At 35.1% G+C, this 23,169-nt stretch overlaps 2 protein-coding genes across 2 annotated transcripts in view; both read left to right on the forward strand.

Moving 5' to 3' along the window:
• LOC132047705 (MDIS1-interacting receptor like kinase 1-like) overlaps positions 1-15,176 on the forward strand; it is a 38,235-nt gene extending 23,059 nt beyond the window's left edge. The window contains exons 17-19 of the mRNA XM_059438711.1: positions 11,060-11,140; positions 14,909-14,974; positions 15,086-15,176. Of these exons, the coding sequence (XP_059294694.1) occupies positions 11,060-11,140; positions 14,909-14,974; positions 15,086-15,176 (238 nt within the window). The remainder of the gene's footprint in view (positions 1-11,059; positions 11,141-14,908; positions 14,975-15,085) is intronic.
• Positions 15,177-17,473: 2,297 nt separating this feature from the next.
• LOC132043486 (probable LRR receptor-like serine/threonine-protein kinase At1g53430) lies at positions 17,474-21,168 on the forward strand. Its single transcript, XM_059433956.1, has 8 exons — positions 17,474-17,866; positions 18,703-18,889; positions 18,970-19,104; positions 19,218-19,339; positions 19,614-19,824; positions 19,898-20,135; positions 20,251-20,401; positions 20,516-21,168. The coding sequence occupies exons 1-8, from the start codon at positions 17,624-17,626 to the stop codon at positions 20,858-20,860; spliced, it is 1,632 nt and encodes a 543-aa protein (XP_059289939.1). The 5' UTR covers positions 17,474-17,623; the 3' UTR covers positions 20,861-21,168.
• The last annotated feature ends 2,001 nt before the right edge of the window (positions 21,169-23,169 follow it).

Below are 23,169 nucleotides of genomic sequence, written 5' to 3' on the forward strand. Positions count from 1 at the left end.
ATCTAAGATCCTACACTAGACTATTCTAGATCCCTTACTAAATATCTAGGATTTTTTATACCTCCAAAAAATCAACTTTATTTCTTCACACTTCCCCTTAAAGTGATTTTTTGGAAACTACCTTGAGCTTGTTGCAGAAGAACTCAGACGAAGCTTTTGGGTGTGCCTTGGTGAAGATCTCAGACATACTTTCCTATCTCCTCTTGCTTCTTCAAATGACGAAGGTTTTCCGCCATTAATTGGGCCTGCAAAGAAGCATGAATATGTCTTGATAAAATTTTCATATCTGTTACGGCCAGACTTGACAATATTTCTCTTTGGCCTTTGCGAACCACGTGAATCATCTTCTACGAGTTTCACATTCTTGAGTTTCCGGACTCCCCCTTTCTCTTAGGTCCTTGACAATTGTGTTATTTGGAGAAGCTTTGAATCGGTGACGATCGACCATTAATTTCCTGCGAAGACTTAGCACCACCGTAGGATCCACCACCAGATTCCTTTTTCAGCTCCTCAATGAACTGTTTGTCAGCTTCAGAGCATCCGAGAACCATATTATCTGTCTCTCCATATGAAATTGGGCCTTCATGGTCAACCTCTTCATTTATTTGGTCAGACTTCTATCTCTGCTTCCGCATGATTTGATCGAGCTAGTGATTGACTCTGATATGGCAGATGATTGATCAGAGACTTCAACTTCCACTACAACTCCCTCAATGCTTTCTCTAGAATGGTCACCATTGCCATATATAGTTTCAGAAACTTCATGCTCAGGATCTACTTCAACATCTTCCACGTCCAGACTTTTATTACTAATTTTAGGATCTGCTTCGTTAATTTCCTCGATAGCAGCTACCACGTCACTAGTCTGAACATCTTTGGAATCTGCTTGCTTTTGTTGATGACACCAATGCCTTCCTTCTCACGTAATGGTGTGTATCTCTTGAATCCATGATCGGTCTCTTTCGAAATTGAAGGAAGCCGGGGCATCTACTACTCGAGCTCAAATTATAAAGCACGCTTCCCGATCTTCTTCAACAGCTTTCTCAACTTTAGCCATGTTACTCTTTTTTGTTTTGGCGATATCTTTTTATGTGTCTATTTTACCACACCCGTAACATTTGAGAGTCTTCATAGTTATTAGTGAAATACTCTCTCCTTTCTAGCGAGCTAGAAACAACTTTGAATCGAGAGTGTGGCGTATCTCGAATGTTTTCCTTTGAAGTTCCTCTTGTCGGCTACAAGAGCATTCCCTTCCCCTTCTTTAAAACATACACTAGCCATCTGTTTAGCTAGTAGCTCCTGTGATGACAACAAATTCTCAAACTCCTCCAAGGATGGTTGTTGAGCCCATCCTTGAATTGATGTAACAAAAGGAATATATTTTGACGTCAAACCACGAATGATAGTTCTTCTCATTCGTGGCTTCGGAGATAACCTAAATCGGATTTAATAAAGAGATCTGCGAACATAAGTTCTTAATCCTCAAAGTACTCGGCAATAGAAAGATTACCTTGAGTGGTGTTCGCGATTCATTCTCCGATATTTGTAGCGGAGCCTTCTTTCTTGTTGAACAAACGATCGAGGGTCCTCCAAATTTCATGAAACATTTGCACCTTATAATATGATCAAACAAGTTGTGTGAGATGGACCTCTTTAGGATGAACTCCGCCTTCGCATTAATCTGCTTCCACTTCTTGTATGCATTGCTATTTTTCGGTCCGTCAGTAGGAGGACTTAGTGTAACTACCATTAACAACATTCTACAAATCTCTCCCACGAGGTATGACTCCATACATGTCTTTATACCTTATAATTGAGTGATGCAACAACTCCGTCCGGTCCGTTAACTTGCTTTTTAAATCCATTTAGAGAAACCGGTTGAATCTACCTCTAACCCGATCTTGAAATAAAATCCGAAAGCCTTGACTACGGCTATGGCTCGATACCGTGTAGAGAAATATAGCGAGAAGAAAAGGTAAATCGGAGAGACCTTACGCTGGCCCAAGATCGTTAACTAAGATCGGAAGATTCAACTAAAGAAGAGGAAGCTATGAAAAGGATAACTTTATTATGGAACAAGATTTCTTGAATTGGCTTGAATTGCTTTAAAGTGGGTTCATTACAAATCACTAAGGCCATCCCTATTTATACTTGTGTAGGGATGGTTCTAGAAATTATTCTAGATACATCTACAAGAAAAATCTAGTAAACTTTATCTTCTACCACTACTCTAGAATATCTAGATTTTTCTTTAGGATAATTATCCAAGATCCTACACTAGACTATTCTAGATCCCTTACTAAATATCTAGAATTTTTTGTACCTCCAAAAAATCAACTTTATTTCTTCACATATAGCATATGGAAACACATTTAACTTGAATCCAACTGCAACTAGCTATTACCAATGAAAAGTTGGCTTTTACTTCTCTGACGCCTTTTTTGGTTCTTTGGTTCTTTTTTCACCATTTTTCCTGTTTCTCTCAATCTAATGAAGTGGCCATTTACTGTCAGCTTTAATTTACTGATTCTTCTGTCCCTTCTTTAATTTGTTTTACCCGCGATAAATACATTCATACAGTAGTATACTTCATTGACTACCAGACTCTATGGAAAGGGTACCACTTGTTTGATGGCCATTTTTTTCAAACTCAAATCTACAAGACGAGCATAGATAAGTGTCGCAAGGCTCCTAACAAAACCGGCTCAGGGGAATGCAAATGTACGCATCCATACATCCTCATTGAAAAGGCTGGTTACAATATTCTAATCCTACTCATTCGTAGAATACAAGATGCATAGGCGCGTCTTTGTCACTCTTAACAACCGCCTTTCAAAAAGGAATTTGTATATTCAAAAAATAGATTGGGAGGATGGAGATAAGGAAGATAGAGGCTCTTGTTTTGGTTAATGGAAAAAGTGCAAGCTTAAATGCTGAGGTGAAGAGAAAAAGGTTTCACCCACTGCTGAAATCAAAATTCTCTCTTTTGGAGAATGTGCAAAAGTTTTTTCTCTTCTCTCTTCATTTCCAAACTCCGGCTTATTTTTTTTCTTTTCTTCTGGTGAAGCTCCTATTCTTGCCTAGTTATGGATCACAGGGTTTCATTGTGCGCGAAAAACTTTTGAGTTAATTAGCATTAGTTAGGAAGTCGAAATGTGGTTTATTCTTATAGAGCGAAACGGAAGATTTTATGAGCAAAATAAAAATTGATGAAAGCAATCTCCGATGGGTATTCGGTCCGGTACTAAATGCAGAAGAGGGGGCAGGAAGGTACAAGCGTACACCTTCAAAGTTGTCCAAAACTTTAACTGATATGGGATGTTTGTAAGAATATAAACTATTCTAGGGGATAACAAAACTGCCGTTATTATCCGTCTGAGTAATTATAACAAACGATGGGGGAACACAGCTGGAAAGATATAAGGATTTGGGGGGAATGTATATTGGAGGTTTTATCTCTACATAGACTAGTCTAAATCATATATGGAACCTGCGAGGTTTTTGCAATGACAGCAAGTATGAAAACCAGCGGATGCAAGGCAAGGTACACTCGTGGGAGAGCAAGAAAATGAACATTTCCTTTTGAAAGTCTCATAGGCCACCTCAGTGATCCATTCAATTTAAGTCCAAATGCAAAGGTGATTCAGCAATGGCTCATAAGTGGATGGCAAATTACCGCTGGTCTTCGAAGTCATCCTCATCAACCATGATCAGTTTCTATCCGAACTTCCGTCCAGGCAAGAAGCAAGGGTAGTCAAAGCAAGCGATTGGGTCTTGGAAAGGAAGAAGATTGATTTTGGAGTAGTGGCCTCTGGTGACAGTGAGGAAAATCACGGCAATAATCCAGAACATAGGTGGGTGAGGACTTTTGGAATCTCTATTCACGCGTAGTCTTCAATCGGATGCAAATGTGGTGGATTCTTCGGAACTGACGAGGACATGACGCATAGGATGCATGCATCTCGAAAAAGTGTTTTTTTTTAAAGTGTGAAAAAACTGGGTTTTTATAAAAAAATCTTGAAAAACTAATTATTTTTTTCAAAATGTGGAAAACTCGTTTTTTTTTAACTAAATCTGGAAAACTAGATTGTTTTTCATATATAGAAAAAAATAATCAATTTTCCACATTTTTCTTAAAAAAAAAAAAATCAGTTTTCCAGATTTATTTTCTAAAAAAAATGGGGTTTTCAGTTTTCCATATCTTAAGAAAATACAGATTTTTTAATTAAAAAAAAAAGGTTTTCCACCTTTTTAAAAAAAAAATCAGTTTAGAAAAAACTTTAAGCTTTAATGATAACTAATTAGGTGTAATTAAATGTGAAGTACCCAATTAAAAAATGACACGTATATAAGTTAATCAGATTTTATCTTTCTCACTCTCTCAAAGAGAGCAAAATAAACTCGTCGCGTCAGCGCTTAGGGTGGTGTTTTTTATGTTTTAAAAAAGTTTAAGGGGGTAATATGACCCCAAAAAGGAAAGATATGTCGCTGGAACTTTGGGTATAGTTCAGAGGGTATTGTGCCTTATCCTAATTTGAAGCTTTGACAAGTGAAACTCCAACACAATATGCTGGAGTTCGAAAAAGCTCCCCAGAAGTGAAACTCCAACACAATGTAATGGAGTTTGGAGCTTTTACGAGTAAAATTCCATTACACTATGCTGGAGTTCCTAGCACATTGTGCATTAAGAATTATTAGTTTCAGTTATTGGTCGAAATCGTAACTTTCAGAATCTAATTTCACACTTTAATAACCAATTAGCTGAACTAAAACCAAAAGGGAAAGAAAAAGTACTAGATGAGCATCAACTAGTACTTGTTGCCTTTGTTATTTTAGGGCAACTCTGGTGAAATGATACAGGTGACATCTGAAGTGATTCAAAATAGCACAGTTAGAAACTAATGCAGGATCATCATCCAAATAAGCCAGTAGCGAATTGTGCAAGTCTACGCGATGATATACAATAAAAAATTGATGGAAAGAATAAGAAATATACAGAATGTAAATATACTAGCAACATGAAGCGATAACAAGTCGGTGAAGTATGGTGCCTAAAAAATTGCAAACTAGTGTATGACTCCATCATTCTTTCCTTGAGTTCTCAGGTATAGAACCATAAAATCCAAGACTCTTTCGTTGAATTCTCAAGAATCACGAACTCTATGACTTTTTCCTTGTGTTCTCTGCGGTAGACCCACGACTCTGGAACTCCTTCCTTGAGCTCTCAGTTGTAGTAATACAGCGAACTCCATGACTCTTTCCTTGAGTTCTCAACTGTAGAACCATGGATTCTATGACAATACCCTTGAGTTCTCAGTTGGATAGGATCACAACCTCCAGGATTCTTTCATTGAATTTTCAATATAACCACTGGCTCCAAGACTCTTTCCTGGAGTATTGTTGAACCGCGTCAGTTAAAAAAAGAAAGAGATAAGCATAATTTACTTCTCATCACAATTTTGAGACGACAGTTTGATGTCAGTTGCTTCACTCTCATTATTATGGAGTCTCCAGTATCATTATTACATGGTGCTTCTATTCAAGGTGAATGTAATCCAGTTTATAATAGTCTTTCGAATCATAATATCTTTTGGCTACAAAGATTCACGACCTATTCGTGGAGTTCCCGCATGCTTGTATGATACACTAAGGTGGGGTGGAGTAGCTTCTGGTAAATGAAGGTAATGCAAAATTAGACAAAAGAAAGAAGTAATGTGTTGGGTGTGCGAACAAAGTATCACATTGGTAGCTGAAAAGAAAAAGGAGCTACTTATAAGGTGTTGCATACTCTTAATGATGTGAGACCTTTTGGAAAAACCATGCGGGTTTGATCCAAAGCAAACAATATCACATCATGTTAAGAGTATCTTTGGACCGTTTTAGCCCAGCAACTGGTATCAAAGCCAATGGTTTGGCGGGACGAGTATGAAGATGGCGGAGTGTGACGTGGGGCCCGGCTTAGTGCCTTTGCCTGTCTATGGCTTGTTTACGACATTTACCCATAGCTTTGAAAACGTATACGCAGACTTTGGCTTCGGTGACTGTAAATACTTTGACGATGTGGGTGGCACAAAGACACGTTAAATCTCTGACCCGTGATGAGTCATGTGGAACTTAGTTCGGAGGGGAGATTGTTGGGTGTGCGAACAAAATACCACATGGCGGAGTGTGGCGTGGGGCCCGGCTTAGTGCCTTTGCCTGTGTATGGCTTGTTTACGACATTTACCCATAGCTTTAAAGATGCATACATAGCCTTTGGGCTTCGGTGACTGTAAATACTTTGAGATGTGGGTGGCACAAAGACACGTTAAATCTCTGATCCGTGATGAGTCATGTGGAACTTAGTTCGAGAGGGAGATTGTTGGGTGTGCGAACAAAGTACCACATTGGTAGCTGAAAAGAAAAATGAGCTACTTATAAGGTGTTAGATACTCTTAATGATGTGAGGCCTTTTGGAAAAACCATGCGAGCTTGGCCCAAAGCGGACAATATCACATCATGTTAAGAGTATCTTTGGGCCGTTTTAGCCCAACACAATGCACAAGAAGCAGAAGCGGAGAAAAAAAATGTCACACCCTTATCAGGAGTATGGTAGCTCAGGCCGTGGTAGGAACACGACTTATCGTTACTTTGAACATTATAAACCATAACTCAAAGAACACCTACACGCAGAAAAGGCCCAATATAGAAATATTCGATCATTCAGCACATATGTTCATATGCGGACCGACAAGGTCGCCACAACATAACGTATATCATAAAGCCAGCAAAGCTAAGAGTAAAGTATCAAGAGCTCAAAATAAGGCCGACAAGGCCACCAAAATATTATACAATAATATGAACCGGTGGAGCTATAAAACATCTCTTCGTACACACGCGTCTACGAGCCTCACATAGAATACAATGATCATAAGGACAATACCAAATAGACTGAAGCTCCGAAGTAAGTGGAGTGCTCTTGAGAATCCGCTGGTAGAACACCTACGGGTTTGATCCATGTCCCTGCCTACCTGCGGGCATGAGCACAGTGTCCACAAGAAGGGACATCAGTACGAATAATATACTGAGTATGTAAGGCATGAATAACAACATAATATAGATATGGAAGGTAACATGGGATATGAGAGATAACACATGCACATACGGATGCCTCGTAAGGCGGATGTCATCATGCTTAGCCTTTAAAAAAAAACATTTCTATACATATACATAGTACCATTACCCGGCCATTAAGGCTCGGTGTCATAAATATAGTATCATGCCTGGCCAATAAGGCTCGGTGTTTTATATATATATATATATATATATATATATATACCGGCCATTATGGCTCGGTGTTATCATCATTAGCCCGCGTCCGGGGCTCCCGCGTCCTGGGCGATATCGTAACATGCCTACTGCAGTGGTGTGCACATCTACGTGCCATACCCGGCCAACTGTAGCGCGGCGTGGTGTGAGAAAGTACATACATATCGAAGTGACGTAAGATCGGTAACCTCCTATTTATATTATGGAGCAATCATCATCGCTATATCTCACCTTGAAGGAACAATTATTATAAGGTGAGGTCAACAACAATGAATAAAATCGAGAAAATAACTCAACATTCTCATAGTCATATTGAAATCATAAGCTTGGGACTTTCAAATATGAAATCATCATCATCATCGTAATTCTCATTGAAACATTCTCATCTTTAGCATCGGCATCCATATTGTAAAAACATATCCGTTGTTGTTGTCATAAAAAGCTTATAGAATCATAAATCTTTGACTCGGAAAATTGGGACATTTTGGAAAACATTTATGAATTATCAAGAAAGAAGTCATGCCTTTGAATCATGAACTCTAACTTTTGGAAGTAAGGAGGTTATGAAACATATGTAGGGAATTATAACTTAGGAGTTTCTAGAAATAGGATCATCGTCATCATAAAACATGTTTATCTTTAGCATCAGAAGAACTCTATGAATCATGAATCTCTAGCTTTTGGGAATAAGAATATTCTTGGAAAACATTTATGGATTCACATAGAGGGATCATGGGACATTTGGAAAACACCTATTGGATTCATAAGAAGGGAATCATGCCTTTAGAAGAAACGGACTAGCCTTAACATACCTGGATATAATTTCTCGACTTCCAACTTACTTCCTGTCTTGTAATTTACTTAAGTTCGCTCGTAGTCTCATAATCTACATATAAAACAATTTACATTGTTGTTAGGCTCATCCTCATATGCTCGTCTTAAGCCTTCAATTTAAATCCATTTAGAATCTGCCGAAATTCGGGCAGCATCTCCCCTGTTTATATGCCTAGCCCGAAATCACAATACCAACAACCAACAACAATAACAACAATACCAACATCAACAACAATAATATCAACACCAAGATGCTCCATAAACATCCCACACGATGTTTATTCAATTTCTCCATCAACAGTTCATTATACGATCATTTAATAACTCTATCTCCGTAAATAAACTGAAATTAATATTAATAAGAAGAGATTCATACCTTATTCTTGCTAGAGCAGCAATATCTTCAATATTCACTTTGAATCCAAGCCAATTCCACCACAAGACAATACTACAATCGCAACTACACGTTATCCGGACCTCAATTAATACTCCGTCACTTGAAATTACTCAAAATCCTCACTTTTATGATGTATATTTGCTCTCTTATGTTGCTGAATTTTCTGGAATATTTGGGGGAATTATTATGGAGAAAAAATGGGGTTTTGCCCCTTATATAGGGTGCCAAAGTCGGCATCACTGTAGCAGCACTGTAGCAGCACGCCCTGCTCTGCCCGCCTAACTTGTAACGTCCATAATTCTCTATTCCGACGTCGTATCGATGAGCGGTTTGTTGCGTTGGAAACTAGACTCGACGAACTTCATTTTAAGCTTTTGAAACACCTTAAAACTCCCTATATACCTGGAGATATACCCCTCCAAAATTGACCCAAAATTCTGTCCTTAATTTTGCCAACTTGTTCCAAATTTTTGACAAACTTATTTTCGTTGATTTGCTTGGTCCCAAAATCTTCCGAAACTCTGATTACATGATATTTATCACTAATCATACTTGATAGTGGTCATATCCTTTGGTTCCAAGGCTGTCCTTCTCGGTTACGACTTACAAGATCATAATTCATCCTTTACTTAAACCATATACTTAATAATGTTTCGTTCCTCACACTCCAAAGTTGTTTTACCTAGTCATAGCTCGACATACTTACATTCAAATTTAACCAGTGCTTTTCCGAAGTACGGGGTGTAACACTGAAAGTGCGGGGTGTAACAAAAAAGCATAAGCTTTCCTGTTTTAGAGGTATTTTAAAGTGGATAATATTAACTAGTTTTGAGATGGTGGCTACTTTTTAATTAGCAGTGTAAAAAGTTGCTATTTGCCTGCCTACTTTTCCAGTCTGGAGGGTAGTCGGGTACAAACCCGACCGGGATGCAAATTGATTGACTGCCTTATCTGTTGAGTCCTGCTCAGACATTGACCTACTTTCATTGATACACAAATGCTCTTAGTCTGTGCTTCAGGTCAGAGTTCCAACATTTGCCCCTCAGATGCTGATGATGAAGCAACACCACAAATCACTGGATAGACCTCGTTTGAGTATGGATTTGGTCCATATAAGTAGATCAGATACAAATTTATCCTCTCATGCAGACATGCAGTCTGTGAAGCTCTTCCGCTGCCATGATATGAGGGAGGTTCCTGTGCTCGTTAATACACAAACCTACTCTTAACGAAACCCCGAACTGGACCAAAATTACTATGGCAAAGGCATGCAAGGCTTTGGTGTTAGTTTTTGGCCCACCGGCCATTTACTAATATTTGCTAAATTCTTATTTTTTAAATAAAGGAAGTTATTTTTATAAAATTTCCATTAAAGTGGAAATTAACCGCATGGTCCCTCTCCCTGCCTCTTAAAAGAGAATAACCTACTCCACCTACGTATTCTGAAAATAAAGAGAGAGAGAGAAACTGGTTAAAAGATCTCTTGCTTCCACTCAATTCAAGCCAAGAAGAATGCTGTGGGCAATTCCTGTATGTTTTCTTGACTGAATTACTGATGTTGTAAGTTTTATGTGAAAGTCATTAAGTTTCAATGATTCTGAATTAGACAAATCTGGCTTGCAAATAAAACAGGAACTTTCACTATGAAATCTTGTTATAAACTATTACAAGAATAAACTTTTGAATCTGAGACACGTTGCCTCTGGAAAATGCTGTGGAAAACTAAAGCTCCAACCAAAGTAGTATGCGTTGGATGGAAATGCTGCATATGGAGCTACTTTGACTCTAGAAAATTTACAGAGGAGTTTTAGTATGTAATGTGTTTTCTTTGTGAACGCGCTGCTGAAGATTTTGCTGCACTGCGAGACATAGCCTATCTGGTCGTGGTTTCTAAACATCTTTCATGTGCATTAATCGGCAAATGCCACAGAGTTTTAAAGATTTAATGAACTGATGGCAAGGGCGACTATCTCCTTTGCGTCATATGGACAATATGGCTTGAGAGAACAAGAGATGCTTTGAAGGAAAGGAGGAGATGATTGCCTTTATAAAGTTCAGATGTTTCCGGAACCTGTTTTGTTGGCATAGAGAAAATGCTGTAATTAGCGTATCTCACTTTATGGATTTGCTTGATTCTGCTTTTGTGCGGTATCTGTTGGGGTCTTGTATTATGTCACATATGCCGAAGACAGTACTGCATTACCAAAAATACTTTCCCTTGTGAAGGAAAAGAGTAATCCTCCTTTTGAATGGAAATTATGAGGGTAATCTTTTGGGATACTTTCGGGATAATTAGTGTATTTACTATAACTTAGTACTATATATTGTACATCACTTGATACATTGAATTTACTTCACTCGTCAAACTGATCGAACGACGTAAATGATGTTTTCCCATCCCTGCTTTATGTTGTTATTATTGGCTTATTTTCCCAATTTTCCCAATATTCGAAGCTCGACCTAACAGGCGGGATAACTGATTTTCTAATTTTACCCCTAAACATTGTCACGTTGCTGCAGATTCCTTAGGCAGAACAAGCTTAATGTATCATTGCCAGGATGGTTAGTGAACAGGAAGAACGCAACCTCGCGTCAATACGTGTAAGTGGAAACTTTCATAAAAAGTCTGTTGGTGCCATGTCAATTTTGAAAGAGGAAAAATTGCTTTTCTAACTTTCCTCAATATCATAAACCTAATACATAAATTCCCTTATAAATTATATCAGTGTGAAATTTAATATGCCAACCAAACTCTACATTAGTTAGTCAAAGACTTTATTTTGTTTGCAGCCAACCGAACATTGCATTAATTATGCAAAAATTATTTTATGCGGCCATCGACCAACCAACCAACCTTTGTATTGATTATATGAATTTTATGCGAAGATTATCATCATGCCTATATAAGCAAGCAAACGAACTTAAGAGAATAACCTAACAAAAGAACTCACAAAGGAACACATGCACATGTTTCTCTAACACTTTTAACTCTACATTTATATCTTAACTAATTAACTTGTCCACGCTTCGCGCGTTTAAACACGTTTTTTTATAATTTTTCTTGATATGATAGAATAAAAAATGTAATAGAAATTTTAAAAAATAGACATAAAATGAAATAGCAAATATATCAAAAATATTAAGAAAAGAAACTCAAATGTTTAAGAATATACTAAAGCACTAATAACACTTCATATAAATTCTTTTGAACCTACCCGCAAGGGTGGCTTAGTTGGTTGAGCATGGAGCTTTTATAACAGAGGTTTCAGGTTCGAAACCCCCTGCCACTGCCTACGACAGCAGGCAGAGGCGGACCTACATGTTATGGTGGGAGTGCACGTGCACTCCTACCCTTCGGAAAAAATTATGTATATATATGTGTGTGTATATTTTGAAAAATTAGTATATATTTAATTGTGCACTCTAATAAACGAAAGTGTCTTTGGGGCACGTTGGTTGCAACTTTTGCTTCCCTTAAATGTCACCCCGGATCGAACTTGAATGTCACTTTTAATTATTTTTTTGAGCCTATTTTAGGAAAACATTAAGCATTAAATGAGCTGGCCCAGATTCGAACCTGCACTATCACCACATGTTGTACAGCCTTAGCCACTGAGTTATCTCTTTCATCTGCTTCATTGTGTTAAATTTCATTTATTACACATATTTGACCTATATACTTGTATTTTCGCCTCCGCTACACTATTAGTGACCGGTCCGACACAGTATTATCCCTCAGTCGTCATTAAAATTTTTGTTGGTGTTTATGTTAAGATAATAGTGCCTCCGGCGTATTAAAATCTTGGGTCCGCCTCTGGTCGCACGGGGCTTGCCTAGTGCGGGTTACCTCTCCTGTGTGGTTTGCGAGCTATTGCACAGGAGCTGGGTTTACTCTCTGCGCACCCGAAGGGTAGCGGCTGCTGGTTCCCATGCATGCCAAAAAAAAAAAAAAATCTTATGAACCACCTGTTTTCCTTTTGTTTTATTAGTTTTTGTACAATCATTTTTTTATCCAAATAAATAATCATACACCACAGTAATAATTTTTGTAGTAAATCTTAAACAAAGAAACTACATTTTATTGTTATTCATCCAAATCAAGAAAATATAAATAATTGGTCAAATCACTATTGGCAGAACTAATCCCTTGTTGATGATAACATGGTAGTCCTTAGATTTGTTTAAAATTGAGAACAAAACGTCTTGCATCGCCGAACACATAAATTAAGTAGTTTGATTTTTGAATACTTGATCGAACCTAGTAGAACTATATTTTCTCTATGCATCAAGAAGAATGGAACTTTACTATAATCCAATGGAGTAAAATTGACAATTTTATTTATCTTCAACTTAATTACTGTCACCATGTTGAGGTAAAGTTTGTGTACACTCTACCCCTCGAGACCCATCTCGCGGGATATACTGGGTATGTTGTTGTTTCTTTTCAACTTAGTGATGAGTAAATGCACTTATGATTTGAGTGCAATTTTTTTTTTCTTCTGTTAAAAATGCATTTTTTAAAGAAGTGGTATAATCACGGACTCATAATGACTTCTCCATTTTTAGAGAAAACTAAGTGCTGCTTCTTTTTATAATTGAGCAAATTGAAAAAGCACGATCAGTTTGTTTCCCATATAGAATTTTAACACTTTGTTCATTGGCAATTTCAAAATTTGAATTGTCTAGAGACGACATTTTAGAAACAGAAAGTAAAATTTTCTAATTATCCATAAAAAATTTAATGAAGTTTCTTATATTATCCATAAATTAAGAAAATTTAAATTAAATGAAGGAAAGCTTGAACCTTGTGAATAAACTTAACTAAGAAAATATATCTTAACAAAACGTTGTCAGTAATCTTTGCATCTCCTTTTGTGAGCATTCAAATCAAAGACTATTCACCACATAGCTTTTGTCACGATATTGATCTCTACACTTATCATCCAATAATGCAGCCAAAAGGAAGACCTCTCAAGGTAATAAGTCAAACTATCAAAAATAATTATAGATATTTAAGAAGACAATTAATATCAGAAACTATAATACCTTAATAAATCTGCTTTTACTTCAAGACTAATCATTAGATCAAAATAGAAAGGTTCTACTTCTAGATCCGAAAACAAAATGAAGCAGAAAAGAAAGAAGAAATTAACGTCAATTGAAAATCAATATTATCATCCAAACATAACACTTCAATGAATCATTAAAAATAAAATAGGATAAATAAGATTAAATCCACCAAATAAGAGAAACAGAACAAAACAAACAAAATCTGGAAACTATTATTGAGAAAAATACAAGTTTGAATTACCCAAAAAATATATTAGAATAAATAAAATTACCTCAAGGTAATGATATTCTAGACCAAAAATTACAAAAAGATAAAGAATAAAAGGATTCCAAACCTGGCATAAAAAACTTTCTTTACAAATTACAACGACTGAGAATATAGTAAACATGTAGCTACTACTTTGCTTCTTTAGGACCAAAACTTGTGTTCCATCAGGCGGATTTGCCAATCATAGAAGAAAACAAAGGTTGTTCAGTTTAGGATAAGAAATTAGTGCTCTAGATGAATTAGCAGTTCGCATTCAAGAATAAACAAAAAAATTATTCCCTGTGTTTTAGATATTGCAGAAAGTCTCAAACAAAATTTTCAATTAAGGTAAAAAAAAAGGAGGGAAAAAACGGAAATGAGCATGCAAGAATTCCATATGTGATTGTTATTTATAGATAGGTTAAGCCACAAGAATTAGGTAGAAGGGAGTTGAGGAGACATGACAAATAGATGAAGGGTTTTTGTAACTCATGAGATATAATTATAATTAAATGTAATAAATATGAATAATCTTTAAATTATTAACCAAATTGATCAATGCAAAGAAAACTGACCGAGTGTCATGGAAAATTCAACGTCCTGCAATTGTCATAATTAAGAGAGTTGAATGAGTGACTTTTAGCTTTTTTTAACATGTCACATAAATAGAAAAAATAAAAGAAAAAAGTCAAAAAAAAGGAGAAAAAAGATACATATGATCCTTGGCTAAAGAGAGATGCCACATTACCTTATCTATGCCTAGCTTTATAATATATATAAATATAAATCTCTACATTTGTGAATCTTGAATTTGTGTTCCATTCAAATAAGAAGAAAGGTCCCCTATTTGTCGTGTCAAAAAGGGTACATATTATTCAGTCCACCTACATATTGCTTGTCATCTTTTGTCATTTGTCTTTCAAGTAGCATAGGAAAGATAAGCAAACTGTGGATAAGACTAGAAATGTTGTTCTACTTTACTTTGAGAAAGACATCTTTTTCCATTTGTTTAGTTCTTAATTCTTATATTTTCGCCATAAAATGTTTTGCAGGGATGTTTCTGAGAACTTTTTTACAAATACAACCTCAGTGTCCAATGCTTCATCTAATCCGGACGTGTAAAATTCACTACCCCACTTCATATGCATATTTAACTTTACATGCAAATAATAGTATCTTTCTTTGGTCTTACGAAATAAATACTATATATCCTTTCAATTTCATTTCAGGAACACTTTTCCTGGTTGCTCAAAAAATCAATGTGACCGTTATTGCCATCATAAATGTAAGTCATTAAATAGGAGGTTTACCAAGCTGTAGGAAAGCTGTGTATTAATTTATGCTTTTTATCGTAATGTTTTCTTGGCTTCTGCTTGTTGTTTGCCTTATACTGATCGAGCTGCACTATTTTCTATTCTAATAGATTCCACTTCGCTTGCTTGTACGACTTCCTCTTTGCTTAAAAAAAAGGGGGCAAGTCAGACTGTCAGGTAAGTAAGCAGTGATCTGAACCAAAGCACAAGCTTTGAAATAGAAAGAAAGATAGAAGGAAAGCAAGAAAGAACTATCTGACTTCGCTATCTTTCTATGAGCTCCTAGGAAAGAGATCCTACTCCCAAAGAAAGTTACTGTACTGTTTTCCAGTTATTTGTTAACCAAAAGTCTACATTACTCTTTCCTTCCCATTTTATGTGGGTAGTTCGGAGTACGAGTCTCAAACCACTTATTTTTTATGTGAATTTGAACAGAGATTCTTCAAGTTTTCTAAAATAAATTAAAACTACATAAAAAGTACTATATGTCACGATTCACAGAAAAATCTCTTTGATTCCCGAAAAGTAATAATGCCACATAAAATGGAAGAGTTAGAGTAACACAAAATTAAAGATTCAATATTGCCAAGTGCAAGAACAGAATTAGTACTAGATAAAGTCTTATAAACACATACTATACAAACTAGTGAATTTGTCCGCACTTTGTGCGGTGATAAAAAATACTGATAATTTATTATATATTAAAAGAGATATTTATAATATATAGATAATATGATTTGTTTAAGTTAGTTAATTAAAAATATAAAGAACTTTTAATAATTTGGTGACAATTTTCATGCTTCAAAAAATATTACATATTAAAAATTGTCCGTAAAAGCATACAAATGATCGGACTTTTATTAATGGATTATATTGGTAAAGTTGATACGTATTTCTCAATCATTTATCTTTCTTCTTGTTTTCTTAAATCGTTAACGTTTGAAGAAAATATTTATCCTTTTTATATAAATAATATGTTTTTATCTAATAGTATACATTTAATATATACGTATCTAAGTCAGGGTTCTTAAATATTTTTTTCGAAAGTTTCTTCTTCATAAAAAAGTATGTAAAATAGAAAAATAAAAAATGAAAAAAATTCACCCACTTGGCCATCTTGATTCCATATAGGAAAATTTTCGTTAGCAGTTAGCAGACTTCCAAAGAAATCATAAGTTACTATCTTGAACCAAAAGAAATTATAGACTTACAACATAAAGAAATTCATATAAAATCAAACTAAAGAGGAATCACAGAGAGAACGTACGAAAAAAAAAAATACAATACTCAATATTCACATTATTGTTACGACCTTAGTCATTAAAAGTAGAAGGAAAAACATAGAGATAATACATAATTTTTTCTGAGCTCTAGTCCATATCCATTGCCACAAGTCGATCACCATTCAAGAGCCTTCAAGCCTAATTAAAGCATGAATAATAATGTAGTAAATCTAACAACATTGCTACTTCAAATATAAAATGAAAGGACAACTTTAGATAAAGTCTCATGAAACGAAAAATATGAATTTACAATATCTGATGCTCAAGGAGTAAGAAACCAAAGAATGATTTTTAAATTGTTGTAGCATCGTATACTCTCAATCCTTTTGCAAAATTTGTAAGCCCGGATGATTTGTGGAGTTGATTAAGGTCTCTTTAAACCCCAGGCTACTATTTTCAAACCAAAATCGGTTTTCAATTGAAATATATTGAAACAACATCTGCAGTTGAAAGAAAGTCCGTTCTACCGAAAAGGAAGAGAATAGAAAATTTGTGTTGCTTCCCTCCGTTGCTCCGATAAATAATCAACATTTAAAATATATTTATTCCTAAAAAGTGTGCTGTTCAATATAGATATATATAGCACTTGCAATATGCAGAATTTAAGAAATGCATCAACGGTATAAATTGCCATTAAGGTCAAATTATATTGCTCCTACGTACGTACGTTTAATTGATCCAACGTGGGTTCAATTGCTCAAACGGTAAATTGGGCTATTGCAATGATTTATGACAGCTTTGGTTATTTGCTATGTGGGTATGATTTCAATAATGCTATGTGGGTATGATTTCAATAATTGTTCTATGAGGTTTTTATTAGTCCATTTACTTAGTTGATTATGTACAAAAATGAACCCAAAAATGTAAAAAGATGAGAAAAAAGATAAATAAGAATGCTAGTCATAGAGAGGTGCTACATCACCTTATTTATGCCTAATTTTATATTATATATAGATATAGATATAGATTGGGAAAAATCAACACAAGCATCATATCAAAAGTTTTCTTGAAATAAGGAATGACACTTTTCTCTCTCACAGATAATCAACTGTTTATCAACTGCGGTGGCAATTCAGTTATTGATGATGGCCACAACTACTATGCTGATCTGAACCCCAATGGAACATCAACGTTTTTTATCGATAAAAGTGGAGATTGGGGTTATAGTAGCATGGGTTATTCCATGTTTTCTGAAAAGCCATTACCATTTATAGTCAAGGACAAATGTAATCTTACGATGGCTACAGCAGTTCTGCATGAAACAGCCCGTGTAGCCCCGATCTCTCTGAAGTACTATGGATTTTGTTTCGAAAATGGAAGCTACACAGTGAAACTACATTTTAATGAGATAGCCTCAAGTGAACAAAAACGCTCTACTATCAGGCCTAGGCGAGTTTTTGATGTTGACATCCAGGTACCATAAAATGTATAGGGTGCGTTGGGTATGACATAAGTCATTTTTTAGAAAAATAAATTCCATGAGGTCATTTTATGGTGTTTGGTTGATTATCGGAAAAAGTAATTTACGGTGTTTGGTTACTAAAAAATGGAGAGCGAAAATGACGTCCTTCACTTGTGGACGGAAGTCATTTTCCTTACAACTTTCTTAAATTTTAACTTCATATTACTTGCTTCAAGTAATACTTAGACATTATTATTAATCTTTAATACTCAAAATTTCGTCAAAACACTCTCCAATTTGCTAATATTTTTAAACTGTATTTGGTATGGCGAAAGTCATTTTCCATGGAAACTAATTTCCTGGAAAATATTTTTCAGTATTTAATCGGTGAGTGAATAAAAAATTCGAAAAACAATTACATAAAAATTGATAATAATATTAGCAATTTGGAGTGTTTTGATGAAAATTTCAGTACTAAAGATTAACTACGATGTCTAAGTATTGTTGGAGCCAGTAATATGAAGCTAAAAGTTCAATAGAAAATTGACTTCATTTCATAAGAGGGAAGTCATATTTCCCATTTTGATGGAAAATGTTTTCCACTTTCTGATGACCAAACAACAAAACTGACTTCCTCACGGTAAATATTTTCCTGGAAAATGACTCCCCGTCTTACCAAGCACACCCTCAGCATGTATATATTTTTAACAAAATACTTTCCACTACAACTAAACACCATAAATCATTTTCCAGAAAAATATTTGTCGTGGAGAACGACTTCTGTCATTCCAAATACAATTGTAAAGGTATCATCTTTGTAGTTCTTTTTTAAAAAGTTGTCACTGCAGGGGATGAATAAACAGAAAAACTACAATATAGAAGAAGCAACAGCGGATGCTAATGGGGATAAAACCCTGCAATATAATGTTACTATAGAATCCCAGCTTGAGATTCACTTGTACTGGTCTGGTAATGGCTCGATCTTCTACCCGGCGAACTACGGTCCCCTTATTTCAGCTATTTCTGTAGTCCAAGGTATGTTTCATATATCAGCTGGTGTATTGTCATTCATATTCTTCAGTTTCCTTTCTAAACCAACAATACTTTGATGGCAGTTCCTAAACACCCTCACAAGCTGTCTACTGCGCTTAAGGCCGGGATAACAGGATCATTACTGTTTTTTCTTGCTCTACTTTTGCTTTTACTCTGGAAATTGGGTTATCTTGGGGGCAAAAGATCATCAAACGAAGGTTAGATGCAATTATGGAGTTTGGTTTGGTTATTATTTCAATATAAAGTTGCATAACCCACTAAAAGAATTTGTCTGTTTGCTTCTTTTGTGAATGCTAACACATATCAAAAGAACTAAAAGCAACTGAATTGTTCCCCGGAGGAGTTTATAACTTTAGTCAAATAAAAGTTGCCACTCAAAACTTCAATGCTGTGAACAAATTGGGTGAAGGAGGTTTTGGACCGGTTTATAAGGTTAGTTTTGTTGGATTTTAGTATTCTGATTATTCATCATACCATACCCTTGGACCTGAATAAGTATACAGTTACACGGCCTTAGTGCTTTCCTTTTTCCTGAAGGGATTACATATACTTGAGTTCATCAAAAAACTAGTAGCCTTGTGGAGAATATAACAGTGATAATTCATCTGAACCTCTCACCGCTACACATATAACATTCAAAGAACACCTTACCATGTTCACGTTTTTGTTCGATTTCTTAAAAATGGTGTTTCTCTCATCAATACAGGGACTGCTCCCTAATGGAACTATGATTGCAGTTAAACAACTATCAGCAAAATCAAAGCAAGGAATACGTGAATTTGTAAATGAAATTGGCACAATTTCAGCTCTGCAACATCCAAATCTTGTGAAGTTAATGGGATGCTGTGCAGAAGACAACGAGCTCCTACTTGTTTATGAATACATGGAAAATAATTCTCTTGACCGTGCATTATTCGGTAAAGACAGAATGCTCATATGTTTTGACAAAAATTTCTTTGTACTTACGAAAAAAAGACATTGTATATGCAGGTTCAGAGGAACTTAAATCGAGACTAAACTGGTTGACAAGGGTCAAAATCATCCTCGGGATAGCCAAAGGTTTAACGTATTTGCACGAAGAGTCCAAATTGAAGATTATCCACAGGGACATTAAGCCCACAAACATACTCCTGGACAAGGAGTTGAATGCAAAAATAGCTGATTTTGGATACGCAAAGCTTAATGAAGGGGAACAAACTCATGTCATCACACGAATTGCTGGAACAACGTACTTTGAATATCCTGCTAATCTCCTACCCATCCCTTTACCTAAAAGCTTCTGCTACACATATTTTTCTTTCAGATGAGTGTATTTGTTTTCTCATATGAGAGTTGTTTTATAGGGGTTATATGGCACCAGAATACGCAATGAGGGGCTACTTAACACCGAAAGCAGACGTTTACAGCTTTGGAGTTGTTACACTTGAAATTGTGAGCGGACGAAACAGTGCTAGTTACAGGCCAAGTGATCAGACAGTTTACCTTCTTGATTTGGTAAAGCCTCAAACCAGAAGTTGTTAATTTTTATTCATTGACGCACAGGCCTAATAAACAGTTGCCATTGTCTTTTTACTTGAATGACTTTGCTAATTTGATCAACGGTTGCAGGCTTACGTGTTGCATGAGAATGGAAATTTAACCGAACTAGTTGATCCAAAACTTGGAACAGATTTTTCTTGGACAGAAGCAGATGCCATTCTGAAATTAGCAATGATGTGCACTAATCCATCACCAACTCTCAGGCCAACCATGTCTGAGGTAGTGAATGTTATTGAAGGAAAAACTAAAATCAAGGCCACATCTTCAACAGACCATCGTTCGACAGACGAGATTGCCTTGACTAAGGCCATGGCTGCCCTCTCTCAGTCTTCTCAGTCTGAAAGCAATTCTGCAGCAGGGCCATCAGAAGCTACTCCCTCCTACTCTAAGAGCAATATCAGCAATGAAGTTTGAATCCAACATCTCCCACTTATGAATATTACCGAGACGATCACTGTACTTAGACACTGAAAATCAAGGAGGCAATGATGCTTTAGCATGAGTTCTCTACTTTTTTTGTGCTTGCTTTGAATAAGGAATCTGTTGGTCCGGCATATCAGTATAAAACTTTCATTTTAATAATCGTGTACTATTGTATCAGATGATTGATTTCTGCGTTTCCACTGAATTCATTGCCTGATTACATGCGGCTTTGGGCCTATTAAGTAGCCTTATCGTTCACTCTTTCTCAATGAATATGATTTTAAATATCTTCTCCTGTTTATCGTGGAATATATAGTAACACACCAACACTTGCTTTCACCTAGCTGTAACATTTACTATTTAGGATGAACTCATAAGTTTAAAAGGTTGCTATACTTTCTTGAAATTGTGTGAACTCTTTTCATTGCTAATCCATGACAAATAGGATTGCTGTCATCAACAGAATTTTAAGAGGGGTAGGCAGCCTTTTACCTTCTTTAGCAGACTGTTTAATAATTTCAAAAATGATAAAAAAAATATTAAAATACAAATATGAAAATTATACAGTATACATTAAAATTATATAAAATTCAAAAGTAAGAAACATACAGAAACTATTAAAAATTATCTAGGCACAATAATATTTGCATAATGCTGTACTAATCAAGTCAACAAATTTTAAATTATAATAAAAATAATAAAAAAAGTATGGACATAAGATGTTGTCGAATTATGCGAAGAAAGTGTCAAACTCTCCCTAAATCTTACTAAAAGAAATAGGGAAAAGCACACAAACTACCCATAAAAACAAAATATTTACCCTTATGTGCCCCTTGGAATTTAGTTATAGTAGCTACCCCTTTTTAAAGAAATACTAGTGTACGTACCCACGCGATGCGCGGATCGTTTAAAAAAAAGAGGGGAGAGATAATAGAAATAAATGTATATGAAACATGTAATAACAAAATTAATTTCTTCTCCATCTCTGACCCATTTCAACTCAATAAAACACAGACAGTAAATAAAGATAAACTTGACAAAAGTAATAGTCATGAAAATCTACAGATGCGTTAATTACCACTTTTCTTTGAAACTTTAGTTTTTCACTTTCTCTGATGGGATTCCTCTTCCTAACCTCTTTTGAAACTCTTGTGACCAAAATCTTCCACTTAGGCAATCAATTTGTGATTTCAAGATAAAGAATCAAGTGATATTGCCGTAACATGATCAAATTTTAAGGCAAAAATTTAAAGAACAAAAAACCTCATAAAAGTAAAATAATGGATAATTGATAGTAATACTCGTTGGAATCATTCAATAATTACACTTAAAGTATTTCTTTTCAGGTCAAATTGTACCTTAATATGTTTTCATATGAATTTCCAGAATAATAAAATGTAAATATAAATAAAATTATATTTAAGAAATTTTGTGGGATTATATAACTTTCAGAATAGAAAAATAAATTTTCTATAAATGACTTCTCTTTTGAAAATAAAATATTCATACGGATCGGCTGATCTATTGATTCTCAAGTGAAAACTTTGGCTATATATCTTATAATATGAAGATACTTAAAATGAAAAGTTAAAAGTGCAAAAAAAGAAGAAAAATATAGATATCAAACTGTCCTCTTTTACCTTTTAGTAAATAGTAATTATCCAATTTTGGTATCGGGTGCTACTACATAGAGGAACTTATTCCTCCAATAGACCAACATATAAAAGATTATAATATCAAATATACATAACATATAAGTTGCTAAAAATAAACTAATACGCTATACAATAAACTATAAATAGTGAACAAACGAATGCCGTTCTAGAATGTTGTACCTTATTAATATTTTGATATTTCTTCGTTTATTGTTGTTGCAAAATAAATATGAACCTCGATCTGCATGCAATTACAATATATACATTATTACACAAGTAAAAGAGAGCTATCAAAATGATAACCAAAAAAAAAAAAAAAAACTATATATAATTTTTTTGCATCACAGAGCATAAGAAGCTTATGAAAAATGAAATTTAGAGAAGCAAGACTGAAATAACCGGCCACCAGACTTATATTTTTTTATGCAGAAAAATTAAATTAACACTTAATATCCACTAATCTTCTTTTTTTAGAGATAAGGTATAGTATGTATTTGAAAACGGTAGTATTCCTGTCATTTAAAAAAAAAATCCTTTAAAAAGTTGGAGTTTGAAGCAATACATAACGATGGACTAATGATTTGCTAATAACTCCCCATTTATACTGTTTGTTGCACAAATCCCTGCACTGCACTTTGTCCAAAT

The sequence above is a fragment of the Lycium ferocissimum genome, chromosome 2, assembly GCF_029784015.1.
Source record: "Lycium ferocissimum isolate CSIRO_LF1 chromosome 2, AGI_CSIRO_Lferr_CH_V1, whole genome shotgun sequence".
In the NCBI taxonomy this organism is placed as follows: domain Eukaryota; kingdom Viridiplantae; phylum Streptophyta; class Magnoliopsida; order Solanales; family Solanaceae; genus Lycium; species Lycium ferocissimum.